The sequence below is a fragment of the Neophocaena asiaeorientalis genome, unplaced genomic scaffold (assembly GCF_003031525.2).
Source record: "Neophocaena asiaeorientalis asiaeorientalis breed wild unplaced genomic scaffold, Neophocaena_asiaeorientalis_V1.1 scaffold76, whole genome shotgun sequence".
In the NCBI taxonomy this organism is placed as follows: domain Eukaryota; kingdom Metazoa; phylum Chordata; class Mammalia; order Artiodactyla; family Phocoenidae; genus Neophocaena; species Neophocaena asiaeorientalis.
In genome coordinates, this window is record NW_020173668.1 from 938,790 (window position 1) to 963,867 (window position 25,078).

Here is a 25,078-nt window from a genome sequence, read left to right on the forward strand (position 1 = left end):
GGCCCAGGAGAGTCCTGGGAGAGGCCCAGGCAGAGGGAGCATCCTCACAGATTACAGTGTAGTGGAGGAAGTTTATTTGCGGATGTGGAGAGAACATGGCAAGGGCCCTTGGGCTGGCCAGCAAGGGGGCAATCAGTGGAAACTGAATACAGATTCCCCAAGCCAGGTCCTAGGGAGGGCTCAGGAATAGGCGATATGTGTGATGGGGGTAGGGTGGGGGGTTGGCCTGAACCTAAAGGAGAGGCAGCATGGTGCCTAATTCCCAGGGCGGGAGCTGGCCAAGAATCCTAAAGTTAGAAGAAAACACTGAGGAATCTGAAGGTAGTGTGTGTTTTTGACCCCAAGGGAGCCCCAGAGGCACAAAGGCAGTGGAGACAGCTGAGGCCTCCTTCTCCGGCAAATTTCATCACTGCTTAGGGACTGTTCTCGGAGGCAGCTCACTCAGGCTCAGCATCCTGGACCACAGGCCCTTGACCTTGACTGCCCTCTGCTCCTGGGCCAGGCCCTCTCCTCCTCACTCAGGCTCCCTCAGCACAGCCACCAGCTCCTTCTGTTCTCTGTGTAGAGCCTGGCATCAATGAGAGAGAACAGACAGACTGGGAGATGAGAAAATCCAAACCCTTTCCCTCTACTGTCCTTGACTCCAGGCCTGGGTTTCCCCCAGGATGATAAGGAAGGGGTCTGAAACTCATATCACAGGCCCAGCAAGGCATATTAGGAAATCCGCCCCACTCAGCAGTTGTTTATGGCAGGCTGGGTGCCATGGCCACCTAGGCTGGGCCTCCCCAGAGAAGAGCCAATTTTCAAAAAGGGCCCCTTAAGTATCCCCCAATCCTCTGACCTCACTGGAGATTTCTAGCTGAGAAACTTTCTTAAATTAAGTGGACTTTCAGCTGGGCTACAGACATGGGAATTGTAGTGAAAAAGGGCTCTTTGAGCCCACACAGGGCTCAGCACTCAACACTCAATCCAGCTGACCCACTTCAAACAATGGTTAGCATCTGTAGCTGTAATGGGAGAGGTGTGGCTATAAGAGCAGGGGGCTTCCTTCTTCCTCTTAAAATAGAAGCACTGAATGTCAGAGCTGGCAGGGCGTTGGGGATCACTATTTGGCCAATTTGGAAGCCAAAGCCTAGACAGGGGAGTGACCCTTGGCCTCATGGTGATGAAGCGCCAATGGCAGAGCAGCCGGAGGACTCAGCAAGGCAGCCCCAGGACTCAGCAAGGCAGCCCCGAGAGTACCCGAGACACAACTCTCAACTGTGGAACCTGTCCCAGGAGACGGCACTAGGCTGAGGCCTTGGTTATACCACCTGGGTGTCTGCTGTGTAGGGCCTGGGCCACCACACTACACTACACTACACTACACACTCCCAGGGCCAGTGTGTTACAGGAGGAGGCTGAGGGGGTGAAGATAAGAGGAAGCAGAGCAAGGCACCAGCCTTTCTCCTGCTGCCGCCTCCCTGAGGCTTGGGGCCTTGCTGAGGCTGGGGCAGGGCCTTCAGATTGCCCCTGACTGGTCTTGGGAAGAAGACCAGGGGACCTGAGAGCCATGGATCTGGGGACTTCTTCCCCTCGGGAATAGGAGGGTCTGCCCCAGGAAGGGAGCTGTCGAGTGGCCACAGGTAAACATAAGTTGGACATCTAAATGATGAGGAGAACCCAATAATGGGCCACCGTTCAAGCCCCACTAGAAACCCTCTTTTGGAACTACATTTTGAGCTGGCGAGAAAATCCATCTCATCACTCTGTAGCCACATGTGCTATCTGCGTCACCCAGCCTGATTACTCTCTTGCCCCTTATTCACCAACTTGGCCCCAAGTGACTGTGGGCCACTTTCAGAAATTGAGTTCACCCTCAAAGGACACATATTTGTTGCATGGAGGATATGTCTTAGGTATGTTGACGGCTCTAGAAGTCATTCTACTGTACACATTTTAAAAGTACTGGGCAGTGATCACATGGAGTAGAACCACCATGGCTACAGAGGATTAACCCTGATCCTGACGTGGAGGAGCCATCCCTGGGCAAGTCACTTGCCCTCCCTGGGCCCGTTTTCTCCTCGGCTGCAGCAGGGGAGCACGTGCCTGAGGGCAGGGCCGGGACACTCACCTGCCAGGCCTGCTGCCGGGCCTGGCCCTGCAGCTGCAGCTCCTCCACCTGCCTGCGCCCGGCCAGGACGGCATCTGCCAGCTGCCTGTTCTCGGCCTCCTGTTTCTGCACACGGCGCTGCAGGGCGTCCCGCTGCTGCAGAAAGTAGGGCACCACAGCGCTGCACAGGTCCTTCTCTGGGATCCCACTAGGGCGCCTGCAGGGCCGCAGGGGGCGCAGGGGTGGGGACAGAGAGTCGTTGTGTGGGGTAAGGCTTCTCCTTCCAAACCCAGCCAGTGGCATTCCCACCTTCAGCCTCCAGCTGGCTGGCTCTCCAGGACTCTCCTGCAGTCCCTCTCACTCCCAAGATCCAACCGCATGGCTCCTGCTCCTGAGGGGACGCTAACCCCTTGTCCCTTAGCTTCAGCTCCCAGGAACCCATCTCTCCTCTTCTCACCAACCCACACCTTAGCCCTCCTCCTCATCCATAGACACTCCCTCCAGCTGTAAACCTCCAGGGCTGGAGATGATTTCCTCGGTCCTTGTGACCATGTGCCTTGCTGGTGCCTCCACACCATGGGACTGTGAGCTGGAGAGATGGGGGAAGGTGGTGGCCTGAGAGCAGGCCCAGACCCCAAGAGGCCCTGGCTGGCTAATGTGAGAAGATACAGGAAAGACAGGTCTGAGGAGGCAAGAGTTTAGGGGGTGCTGAGTGCCCAGAGTGAGGAGATAGGCCAGTTCTGATGGGCAGTGGGGTAGAAGCCACTGTAGGTTCTTTAAAAATTCTTTCTCAGTTATAAAAGTTAATTCTCTTAAGTTATGAATGTCACAAAGCATTAGCAAATTGAAAAGCACAAAAAAGGTTTTTACTCCTCCTGACCTAGAATTCTACTCAGGCAGGGAATGGAGGCAGGAGGCAGGAGCTCAGGCCACTTGCCATCTCGGTGGCCTCAACTCTCCACTCCTGTCCCCAGGGCCTCCTTCTCCATCCTGCCCAGAACAACCTGGCAGCAGGGCTGCCCACTGGAATGACAGCCCCGGGAGAGAAGGTCTTTCGTGTCTTAGTCACTGCTGAGTCTCTGGCATCTACAACAGTATTAGGCGTATAGTAAGTACTTCTAAGTGTTTGTTGAATGAACAAATGAATAAAAACCAGATGCCTGGGCCAGACTAATCGACATAAGACTCCAAACCTCGCTATTGTGCCTCATCCCACTCCCTCTACCCTCTCTCTTGCAGGCCAGATGGGTCCTGAAATGAGCTCCCTGGGAAGATTTCTCTCATCCCAGTCACCTCAACCCCCTGGACTACATGCGCTTGCCCCCAGCTCTCCTGCCCCAGAGGGGCTATGCATTTGTCTCTCTGTTCTGGGTCACTGTTTGGTGTTGGTCCTCTCCACCTGTCCATGCCGGGGGGCAGGCATCACCCTTCTCACCAAGCCGGCTCCTCGCAGTCCTTGCTTCCTTCCACAATCGCATCCAGCGCATTCAGGACAGCTTCCAGGTTTCCCTCCGCTTTGATTTCAGAGATTTCCTCCTGAAAAGAGGAAAGAGCTATAGTAATACCAGACAACTCCACATGCTGAACTACTAACGGCACTTAGTAAAATTTTAGCTAATTTAAGTTCTGTCTTTATACAAACATTCCAACTTTTCTACATGTGACTTTTATAATTAAGAAAATAAAGTATAAAATAGAAAACCTTTAAAAAGAGCCTGCAGCACATCATCTCTGAAGGCTGCATCCTTGCTGTTGTCCCCACAGCTGAGCACCCTTTGCGGACAGCACACATACATTCTGATGCTTAACGAAGCCCATCCTGGAGTGTGACAGCATGGAAGTTAAACTCCCAAGAGGGATCACTTAAAGACAGGAATGGAATCCTGTCCTTTTCTGTATCCCCTCCGGTATGCAGTTCCAATGAATTCAACAATTTGCTAAATGCCTCCTCTGTGCCAGGCTCTGCACCAGGTGCTGAAGAAACACAGAGGAGTAGACCCAGGCATGCCCTCGCTGAGATCACAAGGTCAGGTGGGACAACAACTATAAACTCAATTACAACACAGGGCAATGAGACAAGAGGCATTCAAGATACCCCTGTCATTTGGAGGGAACGGATGATGGCCACTGCAGCCTGGGGGCACAGAGGACAGTTTCGGGGACTGAGGGTACAGAGGGGCTGACGGCAGGGTCCCTGCCTTCAGGGGGCTGACGATCTGGAGGCAGGACCCGAGCTAATAGTACCTGCCGGGCTTCTTGCCACTCACCTGGATAGATGTCTGCAACTGAGTTACAAATTTGTCATAGATGCGCCGTGTCATCTCAGGCTGCAACTGGTAGAAGCACTTGTAACAGTCAGTGAATCTCTGGTAGCTGGGGGTAAGGAGAGAAGGCAAAGGTTGGGGGGTTCAGAGTCATAGGCTCTTCTTGCCTGGGCAGCCCTGCCCCTCATCACAGGACTCTGAGCCTTGTCTCCTTCATGGTGCTGGTTAAAGGCAGTAGATGCAAAGTGTCTCATCTGCAGCTCCAGTCTCTGAGGATGGCTCAGCCCCACCAGTCTCCCCACTTCCTCTCAGCAGAGCCCCAGTTGAGTTCACCCTCTGAAGGGTGGGTCACAATTAGGCCAGCCGTGGTTCTTAAACTTGACCTTACCAAGCACCAAATCACCAGGAGAGCTTGTTAAAACTCAGATCGCTGGGCCCCACCCCCTCAGTTTTGAACAAGCTCCAAGGTGCTGCCGGTGCTGCTGGTGCTGCTGGTCTGGGCACTCCACTTTGAGAAGCTCTGGTCATCCTAGTCCCCTTGCAGGGCTGCGTTAGGACAGGACATGTGGTCTCTCGGAGAGGTTTCCTTACTCCTAAAAAGAGCCACACCGGAACGAACTGATGTCTGTAGGGCATGACTATATCCAGGTGATGCCTCTAGCTCCCGGCAACCATGGAGGGCCTGGTCTGAGAGCAAAGTTTCTACCCTAAGGAGGCAGAGCAGAAAGAGGGAAAGAAGCCGGGTCTCTGAGAATATCGTCAAGCTGCTGAAAACACCCACCTGGAGCAACCCTACCTTGGGGCTTCTTGTTAGTGAGCTAATGGATTTCTCTTATTGTTCACACCATTTAAAATCAGGTCTCTGTCACTTGGCAGCAGATACACCCCTTGTAGCTGGAAAGGTCAAAGGGTACCCAGTACACTGCCAACGGCTTGTTCTTCTTGGAAAAAGAAACTCAAATAAGGTAAATGGCTGTCTCCTCTCCCTCCTCATTTTTGTGCGTGTCTCTCAGCCTGCTCTCTCAGGCCCTTCCCCTCCACAAGTGTTCACTGAGCACCTGCTATGTGCTGGGTGCTCCGGGTCAGTGAGACTGGCCCGGCCCTCCTAGAGCTTCCAGTAGAGGAAGAGATGGCAGCAAACATAGAAACTCACATGTGAATGTGGAGAAGATTACTTGTGGAGAGTGCCTGGAAGGAAAAGGACCAGGGTCATGGGGCTGAGAGTGTGTACCATGGGGATCACCTCTAAGTGGGGAGGTGGTCGGTGAAGCCCTCTCTGATGAAGCAATGTTCAAGGGACCTGTGAAAAGTGTCTGAGGAGGAGTCCTGGAACACAAAAAACCCACCCTGACGCTTCGCTATGGGCCCAGATACCCCTCAGCCATGTGAGCCAGGCTGCTGGGCTCTGGACAAACAGGGGGTTAGGTACCTGGAACCCCATGCATAGCCCCCACCACACCCAGGGAGTCACTAGTGGGTCCTCCTTTTCTCATGGCTCTTTGGGCCTCCTGGCCTAATTCCTACCCCCAAAACAATGTCTTCTGAAACAGGTGCAGTGTGAGAGCAGTGGTGTGCTGAGGCCAGCTCACAGTGGCTTGCAAGAGATAACCGTTAAATTTCCAGGAAATCTGTGAGCCAGTTGTTAAACACAGCTATTACTGAAAATTAAATTATACAAAGTTACAATAAATTATATTAAAAACAAAGGTACCGGGACGTCCCTGGTGGGGCAGCGGTTAAGAATCTGCCTGCCAATGCAGGGGACATGGGTTCGAGCCCTGGTCCAGGAAGATCCCACATGCCGCAGAGCAACTAAGCCCGTAAGCCACAACTACTGAGCCCACGTGCCACAACTACTGAAGCCCGCGCACCTAGAGCCTGTGCTCCGCAACAAGAGAAGCCACCGCAATGAGAAGCCCACACACTGCAACGAAGAGTAGCCCCCGCTAGCCACAACTAGAGAAAGCCCGCACACAGCAACGAAGACCCAACGCAGCCAAAAATAAATAAATTAAATAAATAAATTTATTTAAAAAAAAAGATACTAACTGCTCAAAACATATGACTTCCTAATCATTCTACACATTTTACTCTGCTCTGGAAGCTGTTTCCATCTATGGTCTCGATCTGTGGAAACAGGTGTGCTGCTGCCCATCTCTTCTCTACTGTGTGTAGTGATGCTACGCTGGTAAGCTTAGCAGAAACTGGCAAACACTGCAAGCCAGGGCTTTATTTCAGGAGAGCTGGCTGTACGCACCTACCAGCACACCTCTGGGTAAGGGTGACAGTCTCTCATCCTTCTGAGGGTACACATTAGACATCAGTACCCCTTGGAGGCTAAACCTAGGTACCAAAAGGACAATACAAAGATGACAGGCATCATTTCAACCTGCAGCAGAGCCCCAGACATCTTGTTGTTTTGCCACTGACCCCACGAGCCACGCAGCCATGTGGCTACATGGAGGAATGTGGAGGGATACATGACACCTGACAAAGCACAGCTGGAATTGAAACCGGGTAATTGTGGCTTGAAATGGGTTTGGCTCAAACACGGGAGATCCTGTTCCTCCTCCCAGCCCACTCGCCAGGCACATCTGAGCTGGGTGCATCTCCACCCAGTTCAGGCGGCTGGCAGCAGACAGGGCCCAGGGCAGGGGTGAGGATAATTCTGCCCACCAGTGCTGCCCGTCAACCCTTCTGAGACTTCAGTGAAAGTGAAGGACCCAGAAACATGTACACTGTTACAAACACACAAGATGGGAAACATATGCTCCAAGGACATGGAGGGAGAACAGCCAGGTTGGAGGTCAGGAGGAAAGTGATTTCTTTTCTTTTTTTATTGGAATATAATTGCTTTACAATGTTGTGTTAGTTTCTGCTGTACAGTGAAGTGAATCAGCTATATGTATACATATATCCCATCCCTCTTGGACCTCCCTCCCCCCAATCCCGCCCATCTAGGTCATCACAGAGCACTGAGTTGAGCTCCCTGTGCTATACAGCAGGGTTCCCACTGGCTGTCTATTTTACACATGGTAGAGTATTTATGTCAAACCTAATCTCCCAATTCATCCTACCCTCCCCGTCCCCCACTGTGTCCACACGTCCATTCTGTACGTCTGCGTTTCTATTACTGCCCTGCAAATATATTCATCTGTACCATTTTTCTAGATTCCACATATATGCATTAATATATGGTATTAGTTTTTCTCTTTCTGACTTACTTCACTCTATATGACAGACTCTACATCCATACACATCTCTACAAATGACCAAATTTCATTTCTTTTTATATAATATTCCACTGTATATATATTTATATGTATATATTTATATATATATATTCCACTGTATATATTTTATGTAATATTCCACTGTATATATTTACCACATCTTCTTTATCCATTCATCTATCGATGGACATTTAGGTTTCTTTTCTTTTCTTCTAGTTTCATTGAGACATAATTGACATACAGCACCCTGTAAGTTTAAGGTATACAGCATAATGATTTGACTTAGATATATTGGTAAATGATTACCACAATAAGTGTGGTTAATATCCATCATCTCAAATAGAAACAAAAGAAAAAAAAGGATTTTTCTTGTTATGAGAACTCGTAGGATCTACTTTTTTTTTTTTTTTTTTTTTTCTACTCTCAACCACTGCGCCACCAGGAAAGCCCGGATCTACTTTCTTAACAGCTTTCACATATACCATACAGCAATGTTAACTGTAGTCATCAAGTTGTACGTTACATCCCTAGTACTTATTTATCTTATAACTGGAAGTTTGTATCTTTTGATCAACTTCATGCAATTCCCTCTCCCCCCAGCCCCCAGGGATTCCTTTCTTGGGAGACAATGCAGACCTGGGAATGCTGTGAATGCCCTTGTGAATTTCCCAAAAACATACATTCACAGAGAAACAGGAAAAGTGATGCATTTTAGAAAACATTCATTGCCACCCCCTCCAAACATTAACTTTTATCTTCTCATGTAAACTCTAATGTCTTTGTGGATAGGGACGCCATCTGCAATGGTGCTGGGATTTCCAGGGTACCCAGAATAGCACACTCAAGACATGCTGTAGACCAGGCAACTGGGGCTGAGCTGAGACCTGGGCTGCCTGGCCTCAGGCTTGGTCCATTCCCAGCCACCTCCCCTACCCTGGACCCCTGGGCTACTTGGACAGAGCAGTCCTCTTCACAGAGCATCCCCAATGGCCCCTCTGCCAAGCCCCCCTTTGCCCTCTGCTGGAACGGTCTCCTGGCCTCGGCCTTCCAAGGGTACACAAGGGGCCATCCAGCTTTGTGCTGGGTGAGTGTACGGCTCTAAAGACTGCCTGTCCTTTTGCCTACGTTCATATCCTACCTCTACCCCTCATCAGCTGAGTGAGCCCGGACACCTTCTTTACCTTTATAAGCCTCAGTTTCCTCCTTTGTCGAATGGAGATAATAACTATCCATAAGTCACAAAATTACTGTGAGGATGAAATGAGGTTACATAAACAAATACTTAGTACAGTGCAGAGCACACCCGGAAATGCTCCATGTTAGCTACAATTATTATTACTATTCTCAAAGGAACAGTCCTCACCACCGCCTGAGAAGTGTAGAACACAGTCAGTAACTTGGCTTCCCAGGGTTGAGAAGTCTGCAGAAGCAGGGGCTTAGTAAATGCATTTTGGTTGCAACTGCATATGCAGGAAGAACCCATTGGCCCCCACTACAAAGAAAAGGCTACACTGTTGTCCCACAGAAAGGACCACATTTGTCATCAATGAAAGTAACTTTTTTTTTTACATCTTTATTGGAGTATAATTGCTTTACAATGATGTGTTAGTTTCTGCTTTATAACAAAGTGAATCAGTTATACATATACATATGTTCCCATATCTCTTCCCTCTGCATCTCCCTCCCGAAAGTAACTTTTAAAAGCTGCATTTACTGCTTCAAAACAGAGATGACTACATTAACTGATTTTAACCTATTTTTTTCTCTTAAATACTTCTTGTGCAATATCTGAGATACCATCACTGTTTGTTTGTTTGTTTTTGCGGTACGCGGGCCTCTCAGTGTTGTGGCCTCTCCCGTTGCGGAGCACAGGCTCCAGACGCGCAGGCTCAACGGCCATGGCTCACGGGCCTAGCCACACCACGGCATGTGGGATCTTCCCAGACCGGGGCACGAACCCGTGTCCCCTGCATCCGCAGGCAGACTCTCAACCACTGCGCCACCAGGGAAGCCCCATCACTGTTTTTGAACTCACTGATAAAGCATGTCTTTTACTGCACTAAAAACTCATTGTAAACTGAATTATCACACAAGTTTAACTTAAAGTACTTAAGGCCAGAATCAAACTCTGGTGGCTAGTCAATCTGTCAGTTTACATACGCAGATAAATTGTGTAAGAATGGAAAGACAGAGGCACAGACAAGTAAACACGTGTACTAGTGCTAAGGAAGCCCTGGCTTGCCTTCTTTCTCCATGGTAACCGGCTTGCTGCCCGACTGAACGCATGTTCCACAGACTGTCCGCCAGAGGGCGGGTGAGAACTGGCGTTTCCGACCAGTAAAGGAGAGGAGGCCAAAGACAGACCAAGACGGAATAGAAGCTGGGGATAGAAGCTGGGGATAGAAGCGGGGGAGCGCAGTGACAGAAATTCATGCTCTCCACCCTCCAACCACCACCTGTACAGCTGCCCTGTTTCATTAAGAAATGTTTTTCGGACTTCCCTGGTGGAGCAGGGGTTAAGACTCCGCCTGCTAATGCAGGTGACATGGGTTTGAGCCCTGGTCAGGGAAGATCCCATATGCTGCGGAGCAACTAAGCCGATGCGCCACAACTACTGAGCCTGCGCTCTAGAGCCTGCGAGCCACAACTATTGAAGCTTGCGCACCCTAGAGCCCGTGCTCTGCAAGAAGAGAAGCCACTGCAATGAGAAGCCCACGCACCGCAAAGAAGAGTAGCCCTCACTTGCCGCAACTAGAGAGAGCCCGTGCACAGCAACAAAGATCCAACACAGCCAAAAATAAATAAATAAATTTATTTATTTATTTAAAAAATGAAAGCAGAGAAAAGAGAAGGGAAGGGAGGGGAGGGGAGGGAAGGGGTTTCTCTGTTTGGTCTTTCCCCCTCCCCCCTTTCTCAGCCCCAAAGACTGAGAAAGCAAGAGGGGAAAAGAAAACAGAAGTGTTCCTTGATGAAAATAAGAGGTCAGTCAGCCACATGTAAATCAATTAAGTTAGAACATTCCCTCACACCATACACAAAAATAAACTCAAAATGTCTTAAAGACTTAAAATATAAGACCTGACACCGTAAAACTCCTAGAAGAAAACACAGGCAAAACATTCTGACATAAATTGTACCAATGTTTTCTTAGGCCAGCCTCCCAAGGCAATAGAAATCAAAGCAAAAATAAACAAATGGGACCTAATCAAACTTACAAGCTTTTGCACAGCAAAGGAAACCATAAACCAGTTTCTCTACGAACTGGGAGAAAATATTTGCAAGTGATGCAACCAACAAGGACTTCCTGGAGGAAGCAACGTCTGAGACCTATGAGAGCAGCAGGAGTCGGTCAGAGGACAGAAGGCCCTGGCAGCGCAGCTGAAGAGTGCACAGACATGCCTGTGTATGAAGATGTAATAACAAGAAATGTGTACTGAGCATTGACTAGAACCAGGCACTGTTCTAAGCACTCTACGTGAAGTAACTCACTTAGTCCTCACGATAACTCTATGAAGTAGGGTCTATTATCACCATGCCCATTTTTCAGATGAGAATGCTGAGGCAGAGAGAAGCTTATCCAAGGTCACAGAGTTGGGACATGTGGAACCATCTGCTCTGGATCAGGTGCCTTGGCCTCCAAGACACACAGTCTGCAGGCTGGTAGGCCAGACACATAGAGTCTAGACCATATCATGATGGGAGGAGCTAGAAAAGGGTTTTAAGCAGGGGTGGGACAAGATCATATTTGTATGTTAGAAGCTCCCTCCGGCTGCTGTGTGAGGGTAGACTCAGGAGGCACAGCTGAGGTGACTGCCGACTTGAGCAAGGCAGACACAGTAGGGATAGAGTGAGGTAGATGGTCTGGAAACACACAAAGAAGAGAGAATCAGCATGATGGGGCTGAAGCCGCATACCACAATCTGATGAGTCATACCCACACTTCAGAAACGAATCACCGCCAGTAGCACGCATCATCTGCACATTCAAAGATGGTGAGATATTTCTGAAACACTTATTTAATCGGAACATTTTACATATCAAACCACTCTTTCCTGTGAAAAACTGTTTCCTATGAACACCAACAGTCTCTGCCACTAGTTTAAAACTCTACTAGTTCATGTACGAATGCAATCAGCTCTCCTTCCTCGGTCACTGTCAGACGTAGGCTTTAAGTCAGTTTACACAAATCACACTGCAGCACATCTCAGGCTGCAAGACTGGACCAGGACAGGCACTGGACCAGTCTGGCATCTAAGAACTTAGGAACTGCCAATCACCTCTCACTCCCTTCAGCCCCCCCGGCACTGACAACACATGTGGCACAGCTGCCAGGTGCCACGGGTACCCCAAACAGTGCTAACTTCAACCGGGGCCCCACCAACACCAACTCTAATCAACTGCCTCTCTTGGCGGGTCCTGATTTATAACAAAACATAGCAAGCCTCATCTGCTTGCTTTAAGAGAACAGCTGTTTCTCAGAAGGTCCAGGAGGCTGTAAGGACAGAAAAGAATCCTTCATTTTCAGAGGACAAGGGAGAGGTCGCAAATGGTAAGTTCCAACATGGCCACGTTTCTATGTTCTGAAGCCTGAGAAAGGACAGATTCGGGCGTCTTTGTGTCAGCCGATCCAATGAAATGAAGACACCCTAACTGAAGACAGGGTTGTGGGTCTGTGAGATCTGATAGCCCAGCGAGGCCAATAATCTTCCAGTCACTGTGGAGTGCATCATATAATTTGCCCCCCTAGTTAAGCTAACATGAATGTGAAAAATATGCTGAGCTGTAGGGAAAACCAACCTGCGGTTTAAAATATCCGTTTGGATAAATGACATGTGAATAAACTAGCTTTTACTATGTAAAGATTCCTGTCCTCGCTATAAATACTTGGTCTTTGGGATTGAGGACTTCTAATGACTTGGGAGAGGGTCAAGCATTTGGATACATTTTAAAAGTCTGTATTCATACGACATTTTACTGAGCCCTTTCTATGTGGAAACCAGCCGTAAGTTCCTACTTAACAAAATGAGGGGAAGCCTGTTCTAGCGAGAAGCAGTAAGTGGAAAGAGCAGGTGGCAAGGGTGGGGGGACAGTGCAGCACTCAAAGCAGAAGAGCTTATGTGCGTGTATGTTTGCACCTGCACGCAAGTGTGCATATGCTGCATACCCATGGCCCTGACCATGGCTAGAGAGACAGGAGGGGCCAAGGAGTTAATGGCCTTTTACACTAAGCTAAGGAGCTGACATTTGATTCTGGAAGCAACCCTGAGCCAATTAAGCAGGAGAAATACATGCTCAAATCTGAGCTGTAGACTGTAGGGGGCAGGACTGAAGCTGGAGGGCCATTTTGGAAGCTGGTGCAACAATCGTATGAGAGATAGTGAGGGGCTGAACTAAAGCATTTGCAAAGGATGGAGAGGACACTGAGGAGACAGGCTGGAACCAACAGGGCTTGGTGGTTGACTGGAAGTAAGGGGTCAATGAGGACTCCCAAATCTCTGGCCTAGAGAATGAGTAGATGGTGGTATCTTCAACCAAGTTTGGGACCACAGAGGGAGGAGAAATCCTGTTTTGCTGAACTTAATGGTTCTGAGGGACACCAAGTGGAGATTTCTAGTAGTAGACTGTTAGAGATAGAGGTCTGAAGCTCAGGAGGAAGATGTGGCTTGGGAACCCTCATTTATTCCAAAACTATTTATTGAATATCTACTATGTGCCAGGCACCATAATAAGCAATGAGTAGAGAGTGGTGAACAAGACAGATAAGGTCCTGTCCTCAAGGACCTTACGTTTTATGTGGGGAAGATAGACCACAAACAAACAGGCAGACAGTAGAACTATATACTGTGATAAGTGCTATGAAGGAATAAAATAAGGTGCCATGATAAAGAATAACCAGGGGTGAAAGGTGGCTTTAGAGAAAGTCAGGGAAGAGATGGAGGAAAATCATTGCTGGCAGAGCAAACAACAAGTGCAAAGTGCCCTGAGGTGAGAAAGCTCTTGACATTCTAGGAAATGAGGTTAGTATAAGCAAGTATAGTTAGAGAGGGGAACAAGAAGTAGGCAGGGGCTAGAACATGTGGGGCCTTGGAAGCCATGGTAAGGAGCAATGAACAGTCACAAAGGACTTTCAGCAGCAGCAAGATATCAAATGGGATGTGATCATGAACATGTGTAGGTGAAGTAAGGAAAGGGCAATACTCACACATTTAAGGGTCAAGTGGAGAAAGAGCCCAAGAAGGAGCAACTAGTGAGGTAAAGGGACAGAGAATGGTGTTGCAAGCCAGGAGAGAAATATCAAGGACAGAGAAGTGGTTAACAGTCAAATGCTGCAAGGAAAGCAAGTAGGTTAAAGATGAAAAAATATCCAAAATATTTAGCAACAAAGAGTTATTAGTGACCTTGAAAGGAAGGTTTTAGGGGAATGGTGGCAAATTGCCCTAAGCTGAGGAAAACACTGGAGATGGAGAACTAGAACCTGGGAATGCAAAGACCCAAAGCCACAACCTGGGATGTAGAGGGAAGGAAATTGATGGGGAGGTCGCTAGGAGGATGCAAGATTGGGCATCTCTCAGCCAAATTTGTAAATGTATAAACTCCTGCCTGGTGGTCTCAATTCTCTCTATGAACCAGGTGTTGGGGTCATTTTCACTGAGAGGGTACAGGGAGCAGAGCAGGGGAAGGGCCTGAGGGACATGATGAAGATTTTAAATAGCTACTGTGGAGAAGGGCAAGAGAACTGGTTGGAGACACGAGGATCATGGGCTCACTGAGGGCCCACATGAATTCCAAGAACATGACTTTGTGGAGGCACCATTTTCCACCATGGGTGAGACTCTACAGTGCTGCTCGGGGGCTGAGTGTAGGGGCAGAGGAGTGCAGACAGGATACTGAAGTTCGGTTTGACAGTCGGTGGGCTGGAAGAATGAGGGAGCAAAAGAGCTGTGAAACAGAAGTGTGGCTGCCTTGCATCTCCAACTGAACCTATCCAAACAGATGTCTTGATTTCCAACCCCAGACCCATTTCTCTCCCCCAGCTCTCAGCGGGGAGTGTTTCTTCCCCATCTCAGTAGATGGTAAAATCCTCCACTAAACCACTATCATGAAGAGTCAGCATCCTCTTGGAGATCCCCTTTCCCTCATCTTCCCCTCCAAACCACTCTTTTTTTTTTTTAACCTTTTTTAAAAAAAATGTATATTTATATTTATTTTTGGCTGTGTTGGGTCTTCGCTGCGCATGGGCTTTCTCTAGGTGTGGCGAGTGGGGGCTACTCTTCCTTGTGGTGCGCAGGCTTCCCATTGCAGTGGCTTCTCTTGTTGCGGAGCATGGGCTCCAGGGCGCGTGGGCTCAATAGTTGTGGCTAGTGATCTCTAGAGCACAGGCTCAGCAGTTGTGGCACACAGGCTTAGTTGCTCCGCGGCATGTGGGATCTTCCCAGACCAGGGATCAAACCCGTGTCCCCTCGATTGGCAGGCGGATTCTTAACGAATGCGCCACCAGGGAAGTCCCCATAGTATTTTATTAGATAGTTATTATATTTACATAACCACATTCTTCAATTATTGGACATTTTTGGTGGTTTTCAACTATTTTCCACTGAACATGGAGCTACGATGAATATTTTTTGTATGTAAACTTTTTTGAACTTCTTTGAAATAATTATAGATTTGTACGAAGCTGCAAAGAAATGTATCCTCCCTGATGTTATTAACATCTTACACAACTATAGAACAATATCAAAACCAGGAAGCTGACATTGGTGCAATCCAAAGAACTCATTCAGATTTCAACAGTTACACATACATTTGTTTGTGTGTGTACATCTTTTTTTTTTTTTTTTAATTTATTTTTGGCTGCGTTGGGTCTTCGTTGCTGTGCCCGGGCTTTCTCTAGTTGCGGCGAGCAGGGGCTACTCTCCATTGCGGTGCGCGGGCTTCTCATTGCGGTGGCTTCTCTTGTTGCGGAGCATGGGCTCTAGGCACACGGGCTTCAGTAGTTGTGGCTCACGGGCTCTAGAGCGCAGGTTCAGTAGTTGTGGCAATGGGCTTAGCTGCTCTGCAGCATGTGAGATCTTCCCGGACCAGGGACCGAACCTGTGTGCCCTGCATTGGCAGGTGGATTCTTATCCACTGCACCACCAGGGAAGCCCCTGTGTATCTTTATCACATGTGTAACCACCACCTCAGTCAAGATACTAGATGCTTTTTAAATATATTTGTCGGACTTCCCTGGTGGTCCAGCGGTTAAGAATCCGTCTGCCAATGCAGGGGACACAGGTTTGATCCTTGGTCCAGGAAGATCCCACATGCTGTGGAGCAACTAGGCCCATGCACAACTACTGAGCCTCTGCTCTAGAGCCTGCGAGCCACAAATACTGAGCCTGCATGCCACAACTACTGAAGCCCGCGTGCCCTAGAGCCTGTGCTCCACAACGAGAAGCCACCCCAACGATAAGCCCGTGCACCACAACGAAGAGTACCCCTGCTCGCCACAATTAGAGAAAGCCTGCAAGCAACACGAAGACCCAACACAGCCAAAGATAAATAAGTAAATAAATAAATTTAAATAAATAAATTTGTCATGATGTGGGCTGGGGTCTCAAAAAAATCAGAGTCTAGAAGCCTAGAAAGACCTTAAAAGAATCCTACCAACAATCGATCATCTGCACAGCAGTCAGAGTACCTTTTAAAGATCAGTCACTGTATTCAGAGCATTTCAAATAAATAGATTTTTAAGCCAGTGGAGAGCCATCTCCCCCACACGGAAAAAAAAAAAAAAAGACCAGTCACAACTTAAAAAATATCAATGGCTTTCCATTTCTCTTAGAATAATAAACTCCCTTGCACCTAGTAAAAATAATAACCTCTCTATATAATGCAACAAAGATAGACTATGGGGAAAAATAGATATAAACAACTGTGATGGGAGATTTTAAAAAAGAAATGAATGGCTCAATCAAGAAACAGGGATCAAACCCGTGTCCCCTGCAGTGGGAGCATGGAGTCCTAACCACTGGACTGCCAGGGAATTCCTAAAATATTTTAATAATAAAATTTAAAAGCTCAAACTAATAAATAAGTATAGAATTTTATACCCAAGAAACAGAAACTGCACTCTTTTCAAGTGTACACGGAACACTGACAAAAACTGCCCATAGACTTAGCCATATAGAGCCAGTGTCAAAAATTCCCAAAAAATCAGCATCCCACAAACTGTGTTATTTCACCATAATGCTATAAAATTAGAAATTGCAACAAAAGGAAAACTTTTTAAAAATTACATGTCTGGAAACCAAATGACATACTACTAAATAATCATTGGGTTAAAGAGGAAATGGTAAGGAAAATTACAAAGTACATAAAATTAAATGACAATGCCCATATGTAAAAATATGAAATTGGACCTCTTTCTCATATCATACAAAAACTAACTCAAAATGGATCAAAGACCTAAATGTAAGAGCTAAAACTATATAGAAGAAAATATAGGCATAAATCTTCGTGATCTTGCATTACACAATGTTTTCTTAAATATGACACTAAAAGCTCAAGCAATCAAAGAAAAAACTCTTCTCAATTTTTAACCTAAATAAATAAAATTAATAAGTAATCTAAATTGGACTTCTCAAAATTAGAATTCTTACAAGCTAACAATAAAACAACAAATAACCCAATTAGAAAATGAGCAATGAGGAACTTCCCTGCTGGCACGGTGGTTAAGACTCCACACTCCCAATGCAGGGGGCCTGGGTTCGATCCCTGGTCAGGGAACTAGATCCCACATGCATGCCACTACTAAGCAGCCCATGTGCCGCAACTAAGGAGCCAGTGAGCCACAACTAAGGAGACTGCCTGCTGCAACTAAGGAGCCCGCCTGCTGCAAGAGCTGTCACAACTAAATAAAAATAATTTTTTTAAAATGAGCAATGAATTTGAATAGACATTTCTCCAAAGACGATATACAAATGGTCAATAAGCACATGAAATATGCTCAGCATCATTAATCATTAGGAAAAGGCAAATCCAAGATGCTATGTGATACCAATTTACACCCACTAGGATGACTACTGGCTGTAATTAAAAAGATAGACCTAACAAGTATTGGTGAGGATGTGGAGAAATCAGAACCCTCAGAAACTGCTGGTGTAAATGTAAATTGGTACACTTGCTTTGGACAATAGTTTGGCAATTCCTGAAAAAGTTAAACATAGAATTACTATACACTCCAGCATTTTCACTTCTATGTATATCCCCAAGAGAACTGAAAACACCTGTTCACAGATGTTCATAACAGCATTACTCATAATAGACAAAAAAAATTAAAAACAACTCCAAATGTCTATCAACTGATGAATGGATAAATGAAATATGGTATATTCATACAATGGAATTATTAGTCATAAAAAGGAGTGAAGTACTCATATATACTATAACACGGATGAACCCTGAAATCATTAAGCTAAGTGTAAGAAGCCAGACACATAAGACCACATGTTATATGGTTCCATTTATATAAAATGTCCAGAGAAAGCAAATCCAGGGCTTCCCAGGTGGCACAGTGGTTGAGAGTCCGCCTGCCGATGCAGGGGACATGGGTTCGTGCCCCAGTCCGGGAAGATCCCACATGCCGCGGAAAGGCTAGGCCCGTGAGCCATGGCCACTGAGCCTGCGCGTCTGGAGCCTGTGCTCCGCAGCGTGATAGGCCACAACGAGAGGCCTGCGTACCACAAAAAAAAAAAAAAAAAAAAAAAAAAAGCAAATCCATACAGACAGAAAGTAAATGGTTACCAGGAGCTGGGAGACTGGGATGAGAAATGGGAAGTGAAAAAAAAAAAAAAAAAAAAAAAAGAAATGGGAAGTGACTGCTAATGAATACTGTACAACGTTTCTGGAGTGAAAAGAATGTTCTGGAATTAGATAATGGTGACGGTTCCACAACTTTTTGAATATACTAATTTCACTCATTAAAGGGTGAATTTTATGGTATATGAATTAAATCTCAATTTAAAAACATAAATGACTATGAAAATATTAGATATAAGAATTTGTAGAAACCAGCAAAAGCAGTAATTATATGAAAATTTATGGTTTTAAACACATTTTTCAGAAAACAAAAACGATTGAAAAAGAAGAGTTAAATGTTCAACTCAAGAATTTTGGAGCTGTTCCCTGGTGTCCTAGTGGTTAGGATTCCAGGCTTTCAATGCCGTGGCCTGGGTTCAATCCCTGGTTTGAGAACTGAGATCCTGCAACCTGCATGGCGCCGCCAAGAAAAAAAAAAAGAAAGAAAGAAAGGAAGGAAGAATTTGTGAAGAGACTAATAAAATAAATCTAAATAAATTAAAAAAAAATAAGGATAGATACAAAGAGACCAATAGTAACCTCAAAACACAGAAATTTAAAAAAAAAGGCTGATCCTTTAAAAAGATTAATAAGATAGAACTCTGGCTACATAAAGTCGAAAATAAACAGCATATAATGGAAAAAAGGGAAATAATGAAAATTAAATTAATAATTTCAAACAGTTCAGTTACAAGTTAATATAACAGGTGAAAGAGACAAATTTCTGGGGGGGAACCTGTAAAATGGCAAATCTGTCACAAGAAGAAATAACATCTAAACAGACTTGTAGCCGTTAAAGAAACAGAAACACCAAAAATCTGCAACAAACACTATGGGGACACTTTGAGGACAAAACAAAGGTGCCTACTGCATCACTGCTCTTTAACATAATACTGCCAGTCCTTGACAACCCCAGAAAGTTCTAGGCGTAAATGAGCTCTTCCAAACTTTTGAGGACTAGATAATCCTGATTTTATATAAATCGTTCCTGAAGAGGGATATATGTGGCTAATATATCTTTGGTGCTATAAGCTGATAAGGACAGTGAAAGAAAAGAAACCATAGGCCCATTTCACTTATGGCATACAAACACTGATCTAACTAAATCCAACTGTATTTTTTAAATGCATCATAATTAAGTAGATTTATTCCAAGAATGCAAAGATAGTTTAACTTCCATAAAATCTTCCAATGTAGATCATCAACGTTAATGAACTAAAGAAAAATTATATGATCTTCTTAACTGGGGAAGAAAACATTTGATAGGTTCAACACCAAATCATGATCTTCTTAATAATTCTCAGAAAACTAGAATGAGACAGGGACTTCCTTAATTTGCCAAAAATACATACCAAAAATTGCAGCTGAATGTTTTGAGGATCCAGAAAAATTCATTCTGAAGTTCACAAGGAAAAAAATCAAGGTTCTCAAATAGCTGGGTCAATTTTAAAGTGAAGAGAGAAGAGGGACTTGCTGTACCAGATTTACAGTTTGCTACAAAGGTTTGGTATTAAGAACCCATATGCACTGGCACAAAGACAGGTGAATAGATCTGGGGCAGAAGAGAGACCCAGGGACACAATAGGCGGAGGCACTTGCCATACGATAAAAGGGGCTCCCTAAAGCAATGGGGACGAACGAACTGTTTAGTTGACAATGATTGGGAAAACAAAAAAAATAAGACTGACTGAGACTACCACTTTACATCTGAATCCAGACAGATCACAGATTTAGAGCAGAGAGTAAAATGATAAAATAGCCAATAGAAGAAAACACTGGAGATTATCTTTGTGACCTGGGCATTGGCATAGCCTCTGTAAAGAAGACCTCAAAAGCACAAGCCATAAAATGAAAAACATGAATTACATGAAAATTAAGGGTTTTAAAATACAAATTGATTAGGCAATACTTAGCAATTTATTATGACTGTTTGAAGGATGCGAAATTAGTGCAAAGGCTGAGAAGAGTCATGAGTATCCATACTGCTTGGGAGAAGGTCCCTTGGGATGACTACCTTTCTCTTTCTGCTTCATCTTCCTGGGGTAAAGTGTAAGCAACTAAAATCTGTGTAATTTTTTATTTAATTAAGGATTTCTGTTACTCAAAGGACATCATAGACAAAGTTAACATCTAACAGAGACAGCTATTTCCTCTTCAGTCTGAAACAGACAAAGGATTGATATCTAGACTATACAGGGAACTCCAGCAAATCATCAAGATAAAAAACCCAATTAAAAAAATAAAGGTCCAAAAAAAACCCAAAAACACTACAGAAAATAAGTAGGCAGTTCACAGAAAAGGAAGCCAAATGACTAATGAGGTATATAAGGAATTGCCCATACCTATGAGGAATCAGAAATGTGCAAATTAAAATAATAATGAAATACCCCTTTCACACCTTCAGAATAGCAAATATTAGAATGGTAGATACCCAGTGATGGTGAGGACACAGGAGAAAGGAACAGCTTTTCTGGAAAGCAATCTGACAAAACATAGGTAGATATAAACCCTTGGATCCCGTGATTCCAATCCATTATATACCTCAGAGAAATTCTAGCACTAGTCTGTGAGGGGATGTATCCTGACATAATTTGTGGAGGAGGGAGCTGGAAGCAACCAGGTGCCATGATAGGGAATGGGTAAGTGCTGGATGCATATCATGAAATGACAAGCAGCACTGAGAGCTCTGAACCATATGCATTTATAGTATATCCTTAGATCTTTAAAAAAAAAATCTATTAAGTGAAAAAAGACGTATGCAGCACAACTATCATTCATATAAATTTAAAACATACACAGACAGGGTACTACCCTGGTGGCGCAGTGGTTAAGAATCCGCCTGCCGGGCTTCCCTGGTGGCGCAGTGGTTGAGAGTCCGCCTGCCGATGCAGGGGACACGGGTTCGCGCCCCGGTCTGGGCCGCGGAGCGGCTAGGCCCGTGAGCTATGGCCACTGAACCTGCGCATCCCGGAGCCTGTGCTCCGCAACGGGAGAGGCCACAACAGTGAGAGGCCCGCGTACCGCAAAAAAAAAAAAAGAATCCGCCTGCCAATGCAGGGGACATGGGTTGGAGCCCTGGTCTGGGAAGATCCCACACGCTGCGGAGCAACTAAGCCGTGCGCCAGAACTACTGAGCCTGCACTCTAGAGCCCATGGGCCACAACTACCGAAGCCTGCACACCTAGAGTCCGTGCTCTGCAACAATGAGAAGCCCATGCACCACAAGGAAGAGTAGCCCCCCGCTTACCTCAACTACAGAAAGCCCTCATGCAGCAACAAAGACCCAACGCAGCCAAAAATAAATAAACAAATTAAAAAAAAATACACAGACAAAACAATACACTTTACAAGGATGCAGACTTATTCAAATGTCACCTCCCTGCACTCACACTAACCTAGACCCCTTCCCCATTGCTCTCTGTTCCTTCACGCTGATTTATTTTTCTTTGTGGCACAAGAAAGTCTATTCCACAAGAGCAGGGACCTTCCTATCTTGATCACTGCTGTATCTCCAGCTCCTAAAACAGAGCCTGAGACACTGGAGATGTCCAAAAAACATTTGTACATGAATACATGAATAAATGGAGGACATATAGCCAACAGAAAGCAGGGCCTGTGGGGAGGAGAGAGGAGGGTAAGAATGAGTAAGGGAAAGCCAATCAATCAATCAATGGAGAGGTCTTGCCTGGACATAAAATGATGATGTGTCATGAATGGGCCATAAAAATGATTACAAATTATTTTATCAAATTTATTACTATGGAAACTAGGCCCTGCTTGATAAGGCTGTCACCTGCCTGTGCAGCCTCCTCTGATTTTCCTCTCACTCTGCCAGCTCCTAGAACGCCCTGACCATTTCAGGACCTTTGCACAAGCTGTCCTTCCTTCCTATAAGCTTTTTCTCTAGTTCTTTGAAAAGCTGGTTCCCTTCTATTCTTTGTTTCATATCAATGTCACTTCCTCAGAGTGGAATCTCCTAACTGTCCTATCTAGTGTTTTCCTTTCCCTTAAGTTGCTCGTTCATTACCTTACCAAACTCTATGATTATTTTGTTTACTTCATGTCTCTACCCACTGAATATGACAGGGGCCTTGTCTGCTTTATCATATCCCCAGCACCTGACACAGCGCCTGGCACAGAATAGTCATTCAAATATTTGCTGAGTGAATCAGTGAGTGAAGAGATGTATCATAAGGTTTTTGTAGGAAAGGTAAAGTCCTAAAACCAGGAGGGAAGGAAATAGGGAGCAGATGAGAGTCTTGATCATGTTAAAGAACAGGGGTAGTGGGGACATAGAGGGTGGATGGAAGACAGGCTGTGGTCAGACCCCTTAAAGTTCTGATAACAGTGTTTCAGCATTAACGTTCTGGGGTATGGGACCATGGACAAAACTCTTCCTTTAAAGTGTCCAATACTGTTGTGACAGGCTGGGACCTGGGACGCTTTCCTGCAGTGCTTGCACCTAGACAAATGTCTCCTCAAACAACAATACAAAGTAACTATAAGGGACTAAAAACAACTACATACATGCACAGTTGGTGCAAATTCTGATCAAGATACAAAAAGACCAAAAAGCCAACTGTCACTTTCGAGGTGTCAGGAGCAAAAGCAGGGTACTGCCCATGATCCCTGCACACAGCACCACTGAGGGGGTGGGCAGACCACCTAAGCCACCTTTCCAGCGGACCAATGGATCCACCCCTACCCTCACCCCATTTAAGGGACCAGCTCACTCCCCCTCAGAAAAATGAGCAAGGACACCTGTAACTTGTTTTCACTCCCTCATGCAGCAGCGTGAGTCTCAATAAAGCCTTGCCTGAATTTCTCCTCTGGCCTCTTATCAATTTCTATTTTTAAAAAAAAATATTTTTTCTTTTATTCATTTTTTGGTGGGGGGTTGATTTATTTTATTTATTTTTGGCCGCGCTGTGTCTTTGTTGCTGCACATGGGCTTTCTCTAGTTGCGGGGGCCTCCCCTCGCTGCAGCGGGCAGGCCTCTCACTGCGGTGGCCTCTCCCGCCTCGGAGGACGGGCTCCAGGCATGCGGGCCTCAGCAGTTGTGGCTTGAGAATGCTCAGCAGCTGTGGTGCACGGGCCCAGTTGCTCCGCGGCATGTGGGATCCTCCCGGACCAGGGCTTGAACCCACGTCCCCTGCATTGGCAGGCGGATTCTCAACCACTGCGCCACCAGGGAAGCCCATATCAATTTCTATTGATTAAAGTGTCCAACAATTCAGGTCAACAGCATTGTTAGAATATTGCTCATATAAAGTAGAAATCAAGAGAGGAAGTGTTTCTTTCTATGGCAATACATTTAGTCCTCACAACCACCCAGTGAAGGTTATTACTATTTCCATAACAACAGCTAGAAGTCTAATGCTTTCTACGTAGCCGGCACTGTTCTAAGAGCCTTCCGAGTTTTTACTCATTTAAACCTCAGAAAGACCGACCCTATGAGAAAAGTACTATTGTTCCCATTTTAGTTATGAGGAACGCAGGCACAGAGCAGTTAAGTCTCGCTCACTTTGAGTTGGGCCAAGACTTGAACCCTAAATCTAACTCCAAAGCCTGTGTCTTTCCTCTCAACCACCTATAATCAAAACTAGGCTTACTGGGGACTTCACTGATGGTGCAGTGGTTAAGAAACGGCACGGGTTCAAGCCCTGGTCCAGGAAGATCCCACATGCCACGGAGCAACTAAGCCCTGCGCCACTACTACGGGGCCTGCGCTCTAGAGCCCGTGAGCCACAACTACTGAGCCTACATGCTGCAACTACTGAAGCCCGTGCGCCTGGAGCCCCTGCTCCGCAACAAGAGGAGCCACCACAATGAGAAGCCTGCGCACCACAATGAAGAGCAGCCCGGACTCGTGGCAACTAGAGAAAGCACGCAGGCAGCAACTAAGACCCAACGCAGCCAAAAATAAATAAAATAAATAAATTTATAAGTGCATCCATTATTTACAAAAAAACAAAAAACAAAAACTAGGTTTACTGGAAGGAGTAGCTACTTGTCCTAAATGTGCTCCACATTACCTAATTAGGTATTAGTAAACATCACGTGACTTCCGGAAGGTTAGGAATTGAGAATAGAATATGACTGCCAATGAATAACCCAGAACCCCAGACCCACGTGACTGGGCTGGTTCCCCTGGGGCCGTCCTGGTCTCGCGGGGTTTAGACTCTGGCGGGACAAACCCTCTTTTTGCTTCTCGCCCACCTCAACCTACTGCGAGATTGGCACTCAGCCTCACTTCCTCCACCTTACCTCCCAGCAGCGACCAACTTCTGGATGAAAGTGTCCACCATGGTGTCAAAAAGCTTCACCCTCGAGATGGTAGTGCCGGGGCGCGCAGATTCCTGAGATAATTCCTCAGGCCCTTTTTCCTCACAGCCGCTGCCTACGTTGACGCCGCTCGCTTCGGCCATGTTGAAATAAAACCGCCAAAGCTAACTGGCCCGACCGCTCCGCCCACCGAAGCCCCCGATTGGCCGCCCCCGGACTGCGCGCCTCCGATTGGAAGCAGCGAATGTCTATCACCGAGCCGCGAGGAGGGGAAACTGCCGGAGGCGGAGGGTTACACACGTATTAATACAAGAACAATACACTTACGTAACATACTTTCTCGGCAAGCGGGCAAAATAAGCGCA

At 46.2% G+C, this 25,078-nt stretch overlaps 1 protein-coding gene across 3 annotated transcripts; it reads right to left on the reverse strand.

The window, feature by feature from the left end:
- Positions 1-51: 51 nt before the first annotated feature.
- Positions 52-24,958, reverse strand: PMF1 (polyamine modulated factor 1). 3 transcript variants are annotated; one of them, XM_024748070.1, is made up of 5 exons: positions 24,696-24,958; positions 4,360-4,465; positions 3,528-3,628; positions 2,114-2,309; positions 52-568 (listed from the first exon to the last, which is right to left on the reverse strand). In XM_024748070.1, the coding sequence occupies exons 1-5, from the start codon at positions 24,854-24,856 to the stop codon at positions 515-517; spliced, it is 618 nt and encodes a 205-aa protein (XP_024603838.1). In that variant the 5' UTR covers positions 24,857-24,958; the 3' UTR covers positions 52-514. The 3 variants fall into 3 exon arrangements, with proteins under 3 accessions (XP_024603838.1, XP_024603839.1, XP_024603840.1); XM_024748071.1 differs by lacking the exon at positions 4,360-4,465 and adding an exon at positions 9,832-9,940 and having other exon boundaries at positions 58-568; positions 24,699-24,958; XM_024748072.1 differs by having other exon boundaries at positions 529-568; positions 2,114-2,248.
- Positions 24,959-25,078: the final 120 nt, after the last annotated feature.